This window comes from Epinephelus lanceolatus, chromosome 8, assembly GCF_041903045.1.
Source record: "Epinephelus lanceolatus isolate andai-2023 chromosome 8, ASM4190304v1, whole genome shotgun sequence".
NCBI classification, from domain to species: domain Eukaryota; kingdom Metazoa; phylum Chordata; class Actinopteri; order Perciformes; family Serranidae; genus Epinephelus; species Epinephelus lanceolatus.
Window position 1 is genome coordinate 28,059,152 of NC_135741.1, and position 19,478 is coordinate 28,078,629.

The window sequence follows — 19,478 nt, forward strand, 5'->3', positions numbered from 1 at the left end:
TATTGTTGCTTTAAGAAATGAATGAATGGCTACAGAAGTACTTGATTTTTATGATGATATAGAACCTACATGCCTTTCCTTCCTCCATGCTTAAATTGACATATGATCCAAGCAGTGTCCTCTCATTCATGTAAGATGCTGCTCACGAAATTACTTGACAAGATCAAGAATAACAAATTATTCTTAAGTTTCACATTGTCTAAAATGAGCAGTTTTTGAGTTGACCCCATTCATTGTTCCTTCTGTCTATATATGAGTGTCTCAGTTCTTTCTGCTGAAAATCAGCATGTATGTTATCCTACTTTCTCCATGATTCAGAGACGTGATGGTGTTCGGTGGGTGAGCTGCTTCTTTTTGGCCGCTCACATAGATGCCCAACACTGTAGTATTTATTTTGCGGCCTTGATCAGATCCATTTTTAATACATTTATAGACTTACCGTAGGCTTTCTGCTTTACCAGACTTTGTTAGAAATGTGTTTGATTCTGAGTCACTGACCTCCAGTGAAGGAGGGGTTGTGAATTTTGAAGTTGTTGAGACATCATGAAAAATACGTAAAGCAAATTTTATTATTTTCATCTTTAATCTGTTTTGAATCAGAGTACTACAATTGTGTCAAGTAAACCAGAAATCTAAATGTATCAGTGTTTCCCTTGTTCCCCTTTAACCTCCAGCGTGTTTACAGTTGTCCTTTACCTTGAGCTTGTGTCTTCGGCTCTTCCTCCTTTGGCTGTGTGACTGTCTTGTTTTCTTCCTTCCAGAAATGAGAGCCTGAACAACTTCACTTCATATCTAATATGTGTTTCATTGTGTTGCCCAAGTTTTAGAATCATAATTATTGTGTAAATCCAGAGCTCAGGTGGCTTTGAATGAAGATTGTTCATTCACAGTTTATTTAAATAGACCGTGTCACTTCTGCCTGTCAGCCTGTCTGTCCAGTGATTTTTCGCTGAGTGGCCTCAGTCACATTTTTTGCTTATCTCATTGTCTCGTGTCAACTCATGCCATGCTCGTCCTGACTCTGTCATACTCTATGTTACCGCCCCTACAACCCCGCTGCTCTGCCTGCTGCTCTCAGATGTGCCTGTCGAGAAAAGACATGAAGTCAGTTCAGGACAGACTCCTCAGTGAGACGGTGAGTAGACGCCACACAGGTGGCCCTTCAGCGTGGGTCAGAGCACAACAATTAGGCCGGCTTTCATTATGTGTCCTTCACTCTGTCAGCACAACAGGGCTCGTTTGAAAATTTGTACATAACATTCAGTTCTTGCAGAGTTTATGACTCAGATGATGGTGGTGATGGTTTTTAATGAAGTGCCTGTCACGAATGTTTCTTTGTGCTTGTGTACCTTTTGTAGCAAGAGGGGGAGATCCAGAGTGTGAAGAGAGGTCTTTGTGTTTAAATTCCTCTTCAATTAATTGAAAATGAAACAGTTTAAAAACGAGAGAAGACATTTTTTAAAAAAGACCTTGTATTTTGAAGACAAGTAGTGCTTACAAAGGTATTTCTCTTTTCAGTGAAGACATTGACGGTCCCATTCAGATTGACATACTGTATGTACAGTTAATATCAAATTCACCCCCAGTACCACCTCCCCCAGACTGCACAGTCTTTACACAGTCCCAGTGACACATTATTCATCAGTTAAGAAAAGGTGAAGCTGGTCACATGCACAACTTCTTCCCACTACACGGATTCACACCGCCTTGTCAAAGGAGTCCATGAAATAGTACAAAAAAAACAAAAAAACAAAACACTGACTGAATGACAAGATTGTTTTTTTTCCTCCGCTCTCAACCTGAGAGTCAGAAGCTCCACCAGAGTCCTCTTCCAGCAGCCAGCTTCCATGTGCCGACGTTCAGTAGTCTCCAGGACACACTGCCGCAAACATTACCGTCATCTTCTCTCCCACACCCTGTGCCCTCACACAGATGATATGATAGTCGAGGGTGCTGGAAGAATGCTAAAGACACGCTGAAGACGAAAAGGCTCCAGGCTCTTTGAACACCGCTGAGCAGCTTCAGAACATTTCCAAGCTCAGCATTTCTTCACAGAAGAAACTCTCTGCTCTCATGGCCGGTGGAACCTGGAGAGACAAACATGTAGAGACCGTGTGAGAAAGGGGAACCGTGAGAGCAGAAGGTGCCTTTGTCATCCAGCGATTATTGCAGCTATTAGCAGTTCTGTGGGGCTATTTTTAGCTCAGTGGTTACATGTGCTGAGGAGCTGGACATGTACTCGCAGCCAGTCCTCCCTCTGGGTCACTGTTACAGCTCACAACAAGGACCCCTGCTTTATAAACAAGCTTAGCCAAGGACACGGTGGCGTTTTATCATTTCTCTCTGCTCGGCTGTACGAGCCCTTCAGAGGACGACCTCCCCTACCCCCCGTTTACAAGCACTCCCATCTATCTTTAGCTCCTCGGTGCTCTCTGGATGAGCAAGGGGAGCTAAATTTAGACCGCTGCTGCCCAGAATAGAGCACGCATGCATTCCCAAACACATACTATACACACACAGACACACAGAATACTGACCTCGTTAAGTGTTTGCTTGAGGCGTGCACTTCCATCTCCGTGCTTTTGAACTCGTTGAGCTCTTTTCGGATTGCAGCCTGTGGGAAAGAGGAAAACAACATTAGTTCTAAGTACATCCTGAGCCATCGGGGTGCTGCAACCTCTGGACAGCAAAGTGACAGCAGGAGGAAGAGGACTTATATTCAGCCTAAAAAACTAAAGAGAACAGGGGATTTGGGGAGATAAGCTGATAACATCACCATGCAAATAGTCTTGATGAGAAAAGGTCACAGACTGGGTAATTGTGTTATCAGACTGGCCTAAATGCTGAGCTTGCATTAAGGTGATAAGTCCAGATGTTTCACGGCACTGGTAAATATTTGTCTCTGTGTTCCACACTAATACACACCTTGTCAGCCGCCGAGAGCCGAGTCCAGGGCTTGTCTGCTCTCCTGTCATAGTCCTGAGCTTTGGCCACCTCCACATAGTCGCTGAAGCGGATCAGAATCTTTCTGTCTCGTAGTTCGTCTACTGTTGGTCGCTGGTTGAGCTGAATACACAAGATATTGGACATTTACAACAGGCTGCTAGAAGAGTCTCCATGAGCTTTGTGCACAGTGTTCACTGAGCTGATAGTGTTTTGGTGTTATCAGAAACAAATGCTTTAAATAAATGGAAAATATATTAACACACAATGTACCTTTCTGTTTAGCCGCTGTTTGATCTCTCTCCTTTCCTCTTGCTCTGTCTGATCATTTCTCTCTGGGGAAAAAAGCAAGACAGGGAAATTAGAAATTTACACTACATCAGCAAGTTGGCCTAAACATGAAATATACATATACATCTACATATATATATATATATATATATATATATATATATAGATAGATAGATAGATATAGATATATATAAAGGCACTGCAGGGTGGATTTATCACCAATAATATTGATAAATGTGGTGTCAAATTCTGTAAGTCATAGGCAGAGTCTCTACAAATTCAGTCCCTACCAAGACAAGAAATGTGCACTCATGCGTTTTTCTGCTCCTGAATAATGTACCACACTATGTAATCATTAATGCATCATCTTGACCTGGTTTTACTGTTTTTGAGCGGATCTTTTTCACATTTATGTTTTTTTAATCATAAATATGAGCAATTGGGTGAAGAAATGGTAGTTTGGAGACAGAAAGTGAACTTACGTTTGAGGATGTTCCGACTCTCCAGCTCCTCCACATTCGGTCTCTGGCTCAGCCTCCTGCGGAGAAACACCAAAACCACGTTTTGAACCATTGTGGCTTGAGCTGTCTCTGTCTCTGTCTCTGTCCCTGTCTCTGTACTGTCCTCTGTAAACCGGCTGTAGCTTCTTCACTGTGCCTTCTCGAGAGGAATCCCCTACGTCTCCATCTCGCATCCAAACCGCGGCTGTGATGCTTGGGCAGAGGCGCTCCCCACATCTGGAATAGTCGCAGAAGCGCAATTCTCTCGTTTGAGAATTCCCCACCAAATTATTTTGCGATGTCAATTTGCTGCATCTCAGGTGCAGCCGCCGTGTTGGATTTACTCTGCACCGCTCCTCTCTACTATGAGACACAGACTACACTACAGGCGCTTTTCAACTGGGTCGTGATGGGCTGCTGGGGCGCGACTCCTCTAGTTTCCCCGGTTACTGCATGCATAATTTGTTGGAGGCGGAGCTTGGCAGGCTCCCACTCACGGTATCCCCAACCTCCTCCTGGTGTACTCTGGGCTAGTGGCACAGTCATTTTTACCCACGTTGTTGCACCAGTTTATTTTTATCCAAGTAAAATACACCTTTTTTAAAGACAGGGAAATAATGTATCTCAAACTGGGAATAGAACACTTCATGGATAAAAACACTGTAGCCTCATCTATGTTCTGATACAATTCCAATCTCCTTTCTTCCTCTAATGACCACGTTTAAATATTCACATCACACTTACAGTAATAGCCTAGATTCATTTCAAGCTGTCATGTTCCCTCTCCATCAAAGCATCCAAAAGGTCTCCGAAATCAAATGTTTTCCTGGAGGCGCCTGTGTGCGTGTGAACTATTCATACTCCACATAAATAATAAATGTGAGCTGCACAACAGAGCCCAGCCCCGAGACAGCATGTGGCACACTCCACAGCACACCTCCAGAGGTGGAAAGGACAGAGAAGGCAGAATGCCGCCACGCAGCAGGACTCTCTTTATCCCATCACCCAAGATGACAGACCCAGACACTTTATAGTTCTGTCCTGAAAAAGATCAAAGTTAGGTCACAGGGACTGAGACCTGGACACCCACAAAGCATGTGGCCCAGTGTGTGTGTGTGTATACCACTAGGAACATGGGCACTGAATACCTACTAAAACCATTTTAGTCTTTTAAGCCCTGTTAAAACTGTTTCAGTTTTCAGTTTCAGTTCACTGTTTCAGGACTTGAACCAAGTTAAAACCACAATTGTGTGACAACAGATGCCACCAGCAGAACAAAAAAAGCATCAGTGCTTCACTGTGTTATGTAATAAGCATTTGTCTTAGATTCTTTTTTCTACACTGGCAGAGGAGAGAGAGCTGGCTGCACTGACACAGAATCACACTTGTAGTTATCCATACAGTAATGAGTACAAGAATTCAGTCTGTGTTAATTAACACATGTGTGACTCAACATCCCGGAATAGCATGAGGAATAATTCAAAAGTTTGACTCCCCTCTTCTGGGAAATAAGATTAAAAATGGAAGACAAACAGCCAGAAGGTGGTGTTGAATATTTCCTGCATTTAGCACATAATCAGCAGGTGGGAGTTTGACTCATTTCTCCCTATTGGCTTTTTATCCTCCTTCTCCGTGAAGTTCCCCTTTTCATCAAAGCAGTTTTTTGATCAAACTAGGCATGTTTTATGCTGCTATCTTAAAATCTCATCAGGTGGGGAACAGCCCAGCACGACGACAGCGACTCTTTGGCTTCACGACTGAGGGACGAGGTGTTCTCAGAGCTGTTACAGTAACACATTTTAAACAGATGAAACAGAAAATCACTTCCAAAGCCCCAGCGAATACAACCATCCGCTATATTATTGACCTGGCCGCCCGAGTTGCTTAGCAACTACACTCGGTATCTTTGAGACAATAGAGTCTTCCCGCAGAAATTCTCACTTCTCCCTAGCAACACACTAATGGGGATTACACTACTGCACACAGAGCTGTATGTGCTTTACTGAAAGGCTGTGGCTATTTTTAGAAAGGGACCACTTTCTCTGCTGGTGAGCTGAATAAATCAGAGATCGCTGGCACTATTTTCGTAACACAGTTAGATGTTCTCTGTGAGCCACATGATGACAAAGCCCCATTACGGTGCTGCTCTCAGGTGACAGAAGATGGTTTATTTGGGATAACTGAGATTATCACTGCCACACATTGACTCATAGCGCCTGTGTCCCTACATCCTGGTTTAGGATATGATTTCACAAATAAGATTTTGAAAAGGTATCCCCAGAATACCATGATGACGCATAAAGGCCTGTTGGCGTGAGGGTTTCCATTTCCCACTCAGGATGTTTCATCAACAAAATGAGTTAGAATAGAGAATCTAACTATGTCAGCCAGGGGAGGAATGAAGAATCCAAACAAAGGAATAAGAAAGCAACGAGTGGGTGGCAGAGGCTCTCAGTCTGTTCTTCTATTTCAGCTGCCAAGGAGATAAAATTGGCCATTCCCAGCTTTCTTCCTTTTAGTACGGTAACAGGTCCCTACCTGCTCCTCCTCCACTTTTATTTCTGCTGATATAACTCCGTGACAACACATTTGTGGAGAGAAGGGAGTGCATGGGGAAATGCATTATTGAACAGTGTCAGGAACTAAGATTAGAAACAGCGGAGTGCAACTGCAGCAGTGCCAGGCGGGGAGTCTCTAAAGATAGAAAGGTCATCTATCACTGACACAATGGACAGACAAGGTGTCATTATCAGACACACGTCCTGCTGGGATTTTCTGCTTGATAAGCAGCAAACGTATCAGTAGGATTTCATTGTGAGCAGCAGATAGGATGGGAAAACGAGCAGATTGAATCTATGGTGGGAGTCAACCGGAGAAATCCAGAGGATTGTGTGATGGATTGTTTTGTCATTCACTCTGAATACTCAAGGGAAATAAGCTTTTTTCCCTCCTCCTTACCATGTTGAGCTATATTTAGCTAGGAGTTCCCTCCAAAATGGTGCAGTATGCCTTCAATTTATGCACACTGTAGGATGAAAAGGCCTTTTCTGCATATGCTTGACACCGTGGGTGAAGTAATAATATTCAAATTTCAGGCTTTACAGATAATAACACCAGACGAAGCAGCAAACTTGAACAGCGGCCAGATGGCTTTCACATGTGCATACATTTACCACAGCCTCCGTAATCATGCAGCAAATGTTTAAGGCTTTTTTTTAGCATCGTCAGCATGAAGCAAACAAACAGAGCTGCTGTAAGAATCATCGCTGATCCTCCACAGATCTATTACTCTGAAACTTAAACAACCATAGATCCAGATCTTTATGTAACGAGCAGCTTCTCTCGCTGCTGTGCTATATGTGGAACCTCTGTCTTCAGCACACAGACCCCGCTGACTCTTATGCAAGACACAGTCGTGCTCCGTCCTCACCTTTATGTAAGCTGTTGTGAACACCTATACATTTCACAAACAACAATTAAAAAATGTTCTTCCAGTGAGTCTAAGAATAGACGAGAGTCAGTATTCTTAGCTGTCTCACAGGCAGACGATAGATCTCATTCTCTAGAAAGTGTGGGCGGCACTCACTGCCTGTCTGTGAGTTATTGGACAGCAGGTTATGTAATGCGGTGGTGTGCCCCTGATTTGACACGCTGGTGTTAAAAAACCTGGGTCTTGTGACACATTGGCTCACGAGACTGCTGCCATCAGTCTTTGCACGTCAAGTTTCTCAGTTGTATTAGAAAAACCAGTTGTTCTATTAATGTCCTGGCAGGGGAGAGCGCAGATACAAACACCAGCGGTGCATCTTAAATAGGGAGTTTTCCTGGAAGCAGCATGTGTCTGTACGTGTTGCACTACAGAAACAAGTGTTGTTCTTTTGAAAGCATCCAGGTGTTTATTTAGAACGTGTGCGCCAAAGGACTTCTGGGACTTAAATCCATTTGTCTGCCTCAGTGGTTTGAATAGATACACCATTTCCCACATTTGGGAATCTTGTCAGTTTTGGTGGTTAAGTGCTATTCTGGAAAATAATAAAGGATTCCGAGTATGAGGATTGGCCCAGAGTAAAAAGCATTAGGCCTACACCCAAACAGTCTCCTCTGAGCAGATTACACAACATAAAGTCTGTGCAAAACAATGAGATAATCTCTTTAGATCATATTTTTTATCTAACCTCCTACTGTTATACTATTGGGTATTATGTAACTGAAGCAATTAAGCTTACACGTTTACCATGCAAAAAGCATCACCTGAACCAGTTTTGCAGTGTTGCACCGTGTTTAACACACACATCATTACAGGGCACCTACAATGCTCATTTTCAGGTTCACTTGTATTTTGTGTTTCTACTACAACATGTTAACATGCTTTAACGTTCAAAAACCAATTTATTCCCCCCCCTACTGGAACACCTGTATTCACCCTCCTCCTGACAAAGCTCCATTTTAGTGCCTGTCTCTTTAAGCTTGGTCTGCTCTGAGCGGTTACAGAATATGAATGATGAAGGTCCATCATGTGATGCCACTGGGCCCAAAATGAGTTTTTCCCATAGACTTACATTGGGAAACAGACGTCTGTAAATCAGTGGATACATTTTTTTGGGCATCACAACTCCTGCAAAATGATTCATTTTACTGTCAGGATTTGATCCATTCGGTCCAATAAAATTTAGAAAGTCTACAAGAGCCACATGATAAAATCATTTTATCCCCATTTAAGTTAGCAGAGTGCTAAACCTGAAGTTAGCTGTTCGGCTAGGGGAAGTTAGCTGCTCAGCTGCACTCAGTTGCCGTAAGTCTCTAGTGCGCTTGCTCTATTGGCCCCATATTGCAAAAGATCCAGGTTATTTCAAAACCACGAAAATAGAGCTTTTTTGGCTTCATGCGCAGGAATGAATGGGCGGGGGGGAGGCACCTCCAACGCTGTATCAGGTCTCTTTACACATCCATGTTGCAGCCGGGGAATGACTATTACAGGGTGTAGTGGCACTTATTATCATGACAAATCACCTATAATAATCAAAATCTTCATAACTTGACATGTTCCAGCAGGAATATGATGTGGAATTGGGAGAAATTATAAACATCTGCAACCAAGTTTACATGTTTTCCTGATGTTAGCATGTAGCCACATGTAGCAGTGTATGTAATGTTAACTTGCAGTAGTGTGCCTGGAACAGATGACCATATAAAGAAATTCGTCCGAAGCCTGAGGTTTTTGGTCACAGGGATTATTTTTACATAGCACACGTTTACCTCACTATTTGAAATTTTGGCCCTGTTTAACATGAACATTCGACATTGTAGCATTATACATTAACAGAAAATAAGGAGAAGCATAATCGTTCCCCTTTAACCAACTGCAGAGTAACATTATATTTAAGCAAGGACAAAGAGGAATTCTGTTACTGATATTATTAAAACATTTCACACTAATACTCCAGAGACATGTAGAGAAGATTTTATGTCTTACTTGGCAAGTTTCATTTCAATCTGCTGGCGAATTTCCTGGCGCTCCTGGTCGCTCCTGGCCGGGAAGATATTCCTGTCTTCCAATTCCTGCTTGCTGGGCCTGTTTCGTAGTTTGACAGCCAGCAACTCCTTCCTTAGCCTGCGAGGAAGTGTGCCTGCAACCATGCGTACACACGCGTGAACACACAGGAAACTCTGTTATCACCCTTTGTAGACTCTTTGTAAGAACCACAGTGTTTCTTTCCATTTTTATTTGCATATCTTAACTGTATGGAACATCATGATGTAACTGAATGAAATCATCTTTCCTGTTCCTCATCACAAAAGGGTCCATGACCATTTAATCTGAGCAGACATCCACACCATGTGACTGTCACTTACACGTATGTGTTTTCTGTTGTTGTTTCTCTGTGCTGCAGCAAATTGGATGTGGAATTAAACAATGACGATTACAGTAAGTGCTAGCTTGCAACTTTAAGGACATTTGAGGGTGTTCACATCTATATAACGGTACCACTCATGGCCCCTTTTATAGGTAATTATTTTTAAATGTGCGGCTTATATCAGATTCCTGTGTAAACTGATCATGATTATGAACTGAGCTGGATGTGCAAAAGAACAATGACAAGGACATCGCATGCAGTTTCCTGTCGTACGGACATAAACACAGAGGCCACTTATGTTGTCAATTAAGGTTGCATTTATACGTTGATGTGCAGATGAAGCCAGCAAATTCGTGAGCAGATGAGAATGAGGATGAAGATGAGGAGAAAGAGTGCTGAATTTTTAATTAGGGCTTTTTGTTGAGCAATGGCTGCTACGTCTGTATGGAGGTGTAGGCGTATGCGGAGCGGGAGCCAGCAGTGGTTGGATTGTGACATGAATGGCTTCAAAGGAACTGATTTCATCCCAAATTTCAGGATATAAAGGGCTATATTTAACTACATCTGTTAGTGTGACTACACATGATGTGAGTTGTGACTAACATCAATCTGTAGTGACGTAAAAGTTGCGTGAATTCTGAAAGGACTGCAAAAAATCAATTTAAGGAAACATATAAACACACAAAATGTCTTTTAGGCATATCCAGATTGTAGCCACATTGATTTTAGGAAGTCTGGACAAACCACATTTAGACGTTTGCGATTCAGATTGGATTTCTACAGGTGCTCTTGCAGTCCAAATCAGATTTCAAAGTGTCTTTGAATGCAACACATAACAACGACATTAAATCCAGAGTGACAGAAGAGCTGAGCAGCTCCATGCTGCTATCAGCAGAGCACTAAAGAGGCAAACATGAGGAACAACAGTCTATAGACAGAAACACTTTTTGTAGGGAGAAATAATGAACCTCCATTTCTTGTGTGTCTGTGTTTGAAAGCAGCATCACTAGCGTTGCTACAAAGCTACTGACACCTTTGTTGTTACCACAGCAACTCATGCAGACAGGTTGGTGATGTCTGGACACACAAATCTGATCTTATTAATTGCAAAGTCTGGACGGTCTGTCTTCAAGATCCGATTTGAGAAACAAATCTGATTTGCATTCAGTCTGAACATAGCCACAGTGGCCCAAATCACAGAAACAACACATTCTCCGACCTCATCACATATTGACGTTTGGTCATGGACTTTCCATGTCCATATTCTGGGACACCGTGTCAAGTTCTGCCTGTTACATGCATTGTCCTCTTTTAAAATACACTTCCGTTTTCACAGGAAATTTAACGTTTGCATTCAGTCTCTTTTAAAATAAACGCATTACGTTAGTACAACACCGCAAATTGATGTTTTTTTTCCTTCAACAACAAATACACATGGTTGGATTTAGGCAACAAAAGCACGTGGCTAGGTTCAGGACAAAAGAACAGGGTTTGACTTTAGAATCTTATGGGACACAAACACCACTCTCTCGGGTGAAAGTCGGTGTTTGTTGGACCCATCCACCACAAGTCCTGCCCACCCCAGTCAGACTTTGCCACCTTAACTTTCATCCTTGTCTCTCTGCGCGTCCCCCTAATGCCGCTGGGCGCCATTAAACCATAACGACAACCGGCCACATATCATGCCAACGTCAGAGGTTGCCTTTTTTTGTTTGTTTGTGACGCCGCAAGTCATTGCCCGTGCACCAGGTTTAGACGACTTCGGAGTTAGACCTGGCTTGTTTAAAAGATGAGATGACACATGATTTGTGCTGTTCACACTATTATGAAAAGCAAAGAAACAGATCAGAGCAAATTGATGAAAACAGCCATTTCATCCACTGATGAGATAATTCACGCCACTTTATACTGTGCAAATTTCCAAACAAATTTTTGTTTTAATTAAATCCCACAAACTAATTGATGGGAGACAGTAGTAACCAGGTGGACTACACTCTTTTCCCTATGTGAAAATTCTCACAAATTTAAGTGAAACTCATCACTGTAACCTCATAGCCATTGTTCCACTTTAAATCCAGTTTATGCAGCAAAGAGCCAGAACTAAAACAAAAACTACGTGAAAGTGCTCACAGACTGCATTGTGAATCATAGTTTTAAGCTCTCCAACCCACCAGAGATGACGGAGTCATTCCAGCCGTCCAAGTCGGTGGGGAGGCCTGAGGTGTTGGAGAAGCACTGGTCCAGCCGCACGTTCTCCTTATTCTCCTCCGCCTCCTTCTTGGGCCAGTCAGACCCTCCGCCCCCCGCACAACCGCCCCCAAAAGATGATGTGTGTTGGTTGTCAGAGCTGCAGGAGCGAGAGAGTCGGCCGTCTGAACACCACAGCCTTGGCGGTGAGCCCTGCTCACACCCTTCGTGGACACTGAGGAGACACAAGGAGGAGGGAAACATAATATTAATGTAGTAATGATTAAATATACAAGATTTCAAGGGTGTCAAACTTCATTACAGTCACCAAATCCATCAAAGCCAGCAATATCTTCACCATTCAGACTGAGAGAAGCAACGTATTTGTTTTTCCCAGTCCCAGTATGTCTGAGTGAGGACGCTAATAAGAACAGATGTGTGGGGTCAATCTGAGGACTCACCTCTCCTGTCTGTTCTTGGAAGCGAAGGCTCTCTGCAGTTCCTCCATAATGCAGCTAGGGGGCATGGGAGGGTGCATCATATTGCCTAAATGTGGGGACCCTGAGGTGTTGGCCAGGGGCCCTCGTAGCGGCAGGGTCATTGAAACCATGCTTTCTGTGGCCCTGGGTGGAGGCTCCTTGGGGAGGTAGGAGTTGGGCAGGTGAGTGGGGAGTGATACAGGGCCTGAATCTGAAAGGGAGCAGATAAACACTGGAGGTTAATTCACACAATCTCTCTCTATTTTCTGTCATTGTCTTATCCTGATATTCATCTGCAGGCTCATGAGGGCTGGAGTTTATCGTACTGATACTGAGCTGAAGTTTGGGAAACACATTTACATTTTTACTTAGGGGAATTTAAACTCTCCACTACAGCTGACTGGCATATCTGCTTCATATGAGGGGAAACAAACTCGACCAGTTTTCTTGCAGAGAAACGAGAGAGCAAACTACTCTCCCAATCTGTGATCTGCAGTGTATCTACAGTATCTATGCTCTCTTAAAAGTGTGGCTTAACCTAGTCAGTGTGTGCACAGGAGTCTATACTAACCTGAGTTACTTCAACTTTGGCTTTCAAACAAAGTGGTACCAGATTTGGGATTTGTCAAAGTACACAATTAGTAACATGTCGAGCCATTGTGACCAGCCAGAGCAGCTCTGGAATTCTAGCTGGAGGGCTGAACATCCTTCTTCCAAAAGATATTCCCTCATTTAGATTTAGAGGAACTGAAGAAATTTACTCCAGCGCTGTGCTTAAAGGTAACTTTGGTATTTTTTGATTTTTTAAATTGGTCCAGTAATGAGCAAGGGGGCTACAGACGACAGCGGCAAAACAAGCCAAAAGTGCTTGTTTTTTCCACTGACAGGCTGAGATTATTATTAAAAGTGTTTGTTAACATTATGGAAAGGATCCCTACAGAGATAGAGCTTTTGATTTGAGAGTAAGATTCTTTTTGTTTAAGCAGAAAGCAGCCCCAAAATCGCCTTTGCCAAATTCAAGAGACTCGATTTAACAAACAATCAGTAATTTTACTCAGTCAACAAAAGCAAAATAAAATTCATAAAAGCTGTCTTGGTTCATCTTTCAACTGTTCCAACAATCGCCAGTTCTGGTTTTGTCTAAATAAACTCTTAATTCACCCAGATGGATGTGAAAATATGTTGACTCTATATACGTTAAAATTATTGTTGATTTAAATAGAGTGTGGTGGGTTTGGTGATGGTGATCTTGGGGCTGTTGTGTATAAACAAAAAAGATCTTACTCTTAAACAAAAGGGTCTATCTCTGTAGGGATCCTCACCATAATGTAGAGGCTTATAGTTGTAATCTGAGCATGTCAGTGGCAAAAACTAGAACTTTTGGTGGATGCACATTGACAGGTGAAAGTTGCCCCGAGTGGTTCCATTGCAGCCCTCTCACTCAAAAAAAAATACAAAAGTTAAATTTTAAGTACACTTCTGAGTTTATGGGAGGTGCTGTGGCTTAGTTGGTAAATTAAATTCCTGTTTAATAAACTGGAGATTGTGGGTTCATATCCCAGCAGTGCCTTAGCTGTTGATTCCTTATATTGTCACAGTCTGTGCCTTTCCGTCATTCCTCATGCTTCCAGTCCTGCTCAGCCTGCCTGCCCTGTTGCTCCAGAGTACCCTAGATCGACCCAAGACACCCCTTCTTGCTCTATTGAATATAAATCCACTTTAAACTAAACAGTTGTCTGATTCACACTTTTGGGTCCTTCTCTCTATACTATACAAAACAAATATTTGTTTCAGCAGTTTCACCTGGGAGAAATAAAGGTTTGTCTTACTTGTACTTTATATAAGCATTTCCATTTCATGCCAACATTTCATTTAATTATTGAACTTTCACCCCCACTAAATTTATTTAACACCTGTTAGTTATTAGTTATTTTTTTCAGATTAAGATTTGACAATAAAAAGTGATAACCTTATAAAACCTAGCACATTGTTAAAGATTAAATTAGTGGTTGTGAACCTTTTTGACTTGTGATCTCTTCATCTGAAGCAGTTTCTAGTTGGGGCTCCTTGTTAAATTTCAGATGTCAGAAGTGATGTTTCTGCTCTGAAAATAATTGTTCGAGGCCCAAAGAGGTCAAACTGTCCAATAGTTTACAAAAAAGCAAATTATTATTTTTTTAAAGATATTTTTGGGGGCATTTTACCTTTAATAATGGACAGGACAGGTAAGTTTGAAAGGGGGAGAGAGAGGGGGGGATGACATGCAGCAAAGGGCCACAGGCTGGACTCGAAGCGGCAACAGCCTTGTACATGGGGTGCCTGCTCTATCCACTAAGGCACTGACGCCCCCAAAAAAGCAAATATAAGAGAAAAGTCCACATTAATAAGTACAACTTTGTGTAGCAGAACTAATTTCTGTTTTATTCCTTCCTATTAATCATCTCATGACCCCTCAGATTTATCTTACCGACCCCCAGTTTAGAAACCGCTGGACTGAACTGCCTAAACTAAACTGTATAGTTTTAAGTCACAGTAACAGTAAAATGCTGCTTATACATTCATGTATCAGTATCAACAATCTAATTATAATATATTTGTCACAGGGGTACTAAAAGAGTACTTTTGATAGCTTAAGTATATTTTGCTCATCTGTACTTTCATTTGAGCAGAATTCTGAATTTGGACTTTTACATGTAATGGAGTATTTTTACATTGTGGTTTTACTTATGTAACTTAAGTAAATAGCTGTTACATTAAGCTGAGATCTGGTGATGTGCACAAGGTATGACTTACATCATTTCATACACATTAAACCATCCAGTGACCCTCTGTATGTAAACATTTGCATTTGTTATCTTTCTTTTCATTTATTCAGCATTTCTTAACTTTTCATCTATCTGTAGTTCAAACTGAGCAGTAACAGGTTTTACACAGCTTCTCTATGAATGCACACTTACTCTATGACCTGTCCTTAACCTCTCAGCACTCACCATCTCCAGCACTCAGCTGGGGCAAAAGTTTTGGAGGTACTTGTGGTGGGGACGTTCCTGGAGGAATCTCTTCCTCTGGTCTGTCTTCCAGCTGCTCGCCCACGTCCTGCAGCCCCTCAGGTAAATCTCCTTCAGGGTGCACCTCCTCGCCTCTCTCCTCCTCCGTTAGTGGTACATTCTCCTCCACCCGTTCACAGTCCTGAAGAGGGGCAGCTACTGAAGTACATTAACGAAGGGGAAAAAGCAGTTAAAATGTAGGTATAATTGGTTTGGCTGCAACATTTTGCCAAGCTGCATTGTGACATTTTCTAATATGTCACACTGGAAGGTACTGTATTGTGCTGGTTTTGTGTACAAATATGCATAATGTAGACCTCTTACGGCAGATAGGAGTTGAGGCAAAGAACATCATTGAAATGTCTTTGCTGCCCTCTAATGGTATATGTGTAGACAACTGACACACACATGTTTCATCAAGCTTTGTGGATTACATAAAAAATGAAAAAGGCACACCATTAATGAATTCAAACCCTTAGTTATGATACATACATTTAAACCTTATTAAATTATATCATGACAGTAAAATCTCTCCATCTTCATTCATAATGGTTTCAAAGCAATCTTAAACACTCCCATATTGATCTACAATTAAGCTGTGGAAAAGACACTCAGCCACTTTACTAATCCATTTTTCCATCATCTGTTGCTTTTGCAGTTCTATAATGTTTATTGATCAGCTGACTCTGACTACAGCGAGGGCTCGTCCTTACCTGGAGGGGGAAGCTCCTCCTCAGGACCAAGGTACTCCACACTGCTCACTGTGAGGTTTGGGTTCAAGGGTCCCCCGAATCCTCCAAGCAGGACTGCACCGTCTGAGCAGCAGCCCTGGGTGGGGGAGTTGGGGTCGTGGCATAGAAGACCGCTGGATAATGCTACATCTGTGAGAGGGTAAGGGTAGAGACGTATGTCATGATTTCTGTGTTGTGGATAAACAAAATAAATATGAATTATCTCCAGGAATAGAAGGTGATTTCTCGTATTGATGCTGCACCTTTTGTTACTAATCTCATCTCTTTTTATGTTTCTCTTCTCAGACAGCCGATCTATATGGTTACAATGAAACAGCATTTTGGGACCATCTTACTTCCTCTGTGTGAGTATTGCCTGTTAAATTGGGAAGGAATTATTTAAGTAAGGGATAATATAAACCCCTTTAGGATGATTCAGGATCCTGCAACACCCTGACAAAGTTTATTTTAGCAAAAATGACCCGCTAGCTGTACATTATCCTACTTATTACACCACTACGTAAGAAATAAATCAATAATTTGACACATTTTATTTAAAAATTATTTAATTGATTTATCTCAGAAATATCCCCAGAATCAGATCATTCATTTCCATCAAACATCTGGACACTGTTATTCATGCATTCATAACCAGTCTTTTAGATAATTGCAATTCCTTGCTCTCTGGCATCAGTAAAAAAAAATCCCTCTCACGCCTCCAGCTAACATAAAACTCTGCTGCCAGAATCTTGACTCGCACTAGAAAACATGACCACATCACACTGACCCTGGCCTCCCTACACTGGTTACCTGTTGCTTTTAGAATTGATTTTAAGATTTTATTGATTACTTACAAAGCCCTGAGAGGCTTTGCTCCAAGTTATATAACAGATCTATTACTGCCCTACGTTCAGTCTCGCACCCTGAGAGCCTCAGATGCTTCTTTTCTTGTTGTTCAAGGTATTGATTAATTCACAAAATTGACAGAGCCGTTGCAGTCAGAGCTCCTCGACTTTGAAATGACATGCCTGAGGAGATCAGGGCCGCAAACTCAGTTTCATCTTTTAAATCACTTCTGAAAACCTACTTGTTTAAATGTTAAATGTTGTTCAATGATTTTAACTTTTTTATTATTGTGTGTTTTTATTATGTTATTTGTATTCTATTGCTATTGATTTTATGTTGTTTTATTGCTTTGTCTTTTATTTGGTTTTGTAAAGCACTTTGTAACTGTGTTTTGAAAGGTCCTACATAAATAAAGTTTATTATTATTATTATTATTATTACATTTCTGCAAACCACATATAGGTTACATTTGTATGTTATTATGTTATCTGTTTAGGCACAAAAGCGACTTGGTTATGGTTAAGAAAACATCCTGATTTGGTTTAAATACCAGCTGTCATCGCACTATTCTCAGTGAAAAACAGAGATGGGTCGATAAAACACAACTGACTTTGTTATCTGTGGTCTCAAACAATGGTCTGCAGCTTGTCAGGTGTCACGCCATCCACCACCCCCTCCACCTCCACATGACAAAGTCAGCTCATATACTATGGCACTTTAGAAATGTTGATATGACACATATGAAATGTACAAATGTAATATATGTGGTGTGAAATGTACAATGCCAGTGTTTCTGTCATTCTTTATGTATGTATTTATATAACCTTTATTTAACCAGAAAACCCTCTTGAGATTAAAAATCCCTTTTACAAGAGTGTCCTGGCTGAGACAGGCAGCAATATATGTTACAGACAACATAGAACAAAAACACAGAATAAAAATGTACAGTTTTAAAACAAGCGATATAAAACACAAAATAGGATTACTACATAAAAAAGCCAAAGAGCATGTGAATATATAATAGAAGTGCACCATAAAAATGCAAAAAGGGCAACTACATGACATGATGACAAAGACCAGCTGAGATGCACTGTGACATTGGCATATAGAAGACTGTGTACAAAAATCCTGCAACAGTGCTTTGAAACGGCTGAAAGGAACCAAAGAGTGCAACTTTAGCTGCATACATAAATGCTAGCTTGCCAAACTCCGTACCTACCCTCGGCACAGACGATAAAAACATGTTTTGAGAACGCAGAGCATAGCCATTTTCAATTTTTTGCTTGATGTAAACACATAAGTATGCTGGAAGTAGGCCAAGAAGAGCTTTGTGTTCAGGAGAATACCAATGAAAAAGTCTAGGAAATTGTAAAGAGAGCCAGCCAACCCGAGCGTACAGGATACAGTGAGTGGGCTGCCGTGATCAGAGCTGCGTCCACAGCAGCAGTTTGCTATTCAGAAATAACAGATTATGGTTTATTGGTTTGAGGATTTATTTCCACCTTTTGCACTTTGATTTGGAAGTGACACCAGACCTTTTAATGAATAGATATGTAAAAAAAAAATTTCAATAAATGTATATATTGTTGCGGAGGATTAGGCCATGGCAGGTCCAGCTACTGGGAGGACAGACTGAGACAAGCTGCAACGGACCTCTGATGTGACCAACTGTCATCATTTCATGAAATGACTCTTTATGTCACCTTGATGTGATAGCACTCTCCATTACAGCCAGAGCATCACATTGAGCCATGTGTTCAGCAAATATAAGCCCAACACACTGTAGGTACCTGCTATGACTGCTTTAAAACACAAGCACACAAGGTGACTTATACAATGGCCATCTGATCTGATAGTGTTTTATCATTTTACAGAATTTATTTGTCCATAATAATGATTAAAAGAGCACAGTAGTTAAGATTAGCCTGATAGCTTGTGTCTGTTACCATTACATTCCAGTCACATAGCTAAGCATACAATCTTCCAAAAAATAAATACCAGGCAACATTTGAAAAGTCCCAAAGGTCATTTAAGAAGGCTTACTGCGGCTCTGAGGGTGTTTCCAGAATACTCAAAGACTTGTCTAACCAGCTGGATGAAAAACTGTTCAGTTTGCTGCGTTTTTTTTCAATCCCCTCTTCCAAGTTGTGACTGTTTACTAATCCAGACAAAGGTGTTCGCCGGAAACAACATATGTTAATGCTCAGTTTGTACGTTAATCAAACGTAAAGCTTCTTCCATTTGGTTGCTTGTATGCCATATTTTCAAGCACAAATAATGTGTAAATAATTTACTTGTATTGTCCAAAAAATAGTAAGTACGTATGTCATTTCTGACTTTGTGGACAGGAAATAGTGTCACAACTTAAAGGAATACTTCACCAACAAAATTACCATACATTTTTACTTAAACCTTACTATTTAAAACACTTTCACATACCAGTAGCATGCAAGTGCCCAGGAGTTCAAACACATGTGCCAGGCACACCACTTGTGCGTGCGTGAGAGATGTGAAAGTGTTAAAAAAAAAAAAAAAAAAAAAAAGTAAGGCTTTAGTGAAAATGCATGTGTTTAGGAAGTACTTAGTATACAACTGGATA

At 41.3% G+C, this 19,478-nt stretch overlaps 1 protein-coding gene across 2 annotated transcripts in view; it reads right to left on the bottom strand.

The window, feature by feature from the left end:
- Window positions 1-1,321: 1,321 nt before the first annotated feature.
- Window positions 1,322-19,478, bottom strand: part of phactr3a (phosphatase and actin regulator 3a) — a 50,837-nt gene continuing 32,680 nt past the window's right edge. The window contains exons 3-12 of one of the 2 annotated variants that reach the window (XM_033627940.2): window positions 16,016-16,183; window positions 15,246-15,458; window positions 12,238-12,466; window positions 11,761-12,011; window positions 9,208-9,361; window positions 3,717-3,772; window positions 3,217-3,278; window positions 2,926-3,066; window positions 2,538-2,614; window positions 1,322-2,087 (exon numbers count right to left, since the gene is read on the bottom strand). In XM_033627940.2, the coding sequence (XP_033483831.2) occupies window positions 2,072-2,087; window positions 2,538-2,614; window positions 2,926-3,066; window positions 3,217-3,278; window positions 3,717-3,772; window positions 9,208-9,361; window positions 11,761-12,011; window positions 12,238-12,466; window positions 15,246-15,458; window positions 16,016-16,183 (1,367 nt within the window). In that variant the 3' untranslated portion in view covers window positions 1,322-2,071. Of the gene's footprint in view, window positions 2,088-2,537; window positions 2,615-2,925; window positions 3,067-3,216; window positions 3,279-3,716; window positions 3,773-9,207; window positions 9,362-11,760; window positions 12,012-12,237; window positions 12,467-15,245; window positions 15,462-16,015; window positions 16,184-19,478 lie in introns of both variants that reach the window. The other variant, XM_033627937.2, reaches the window with a different exon arrangement.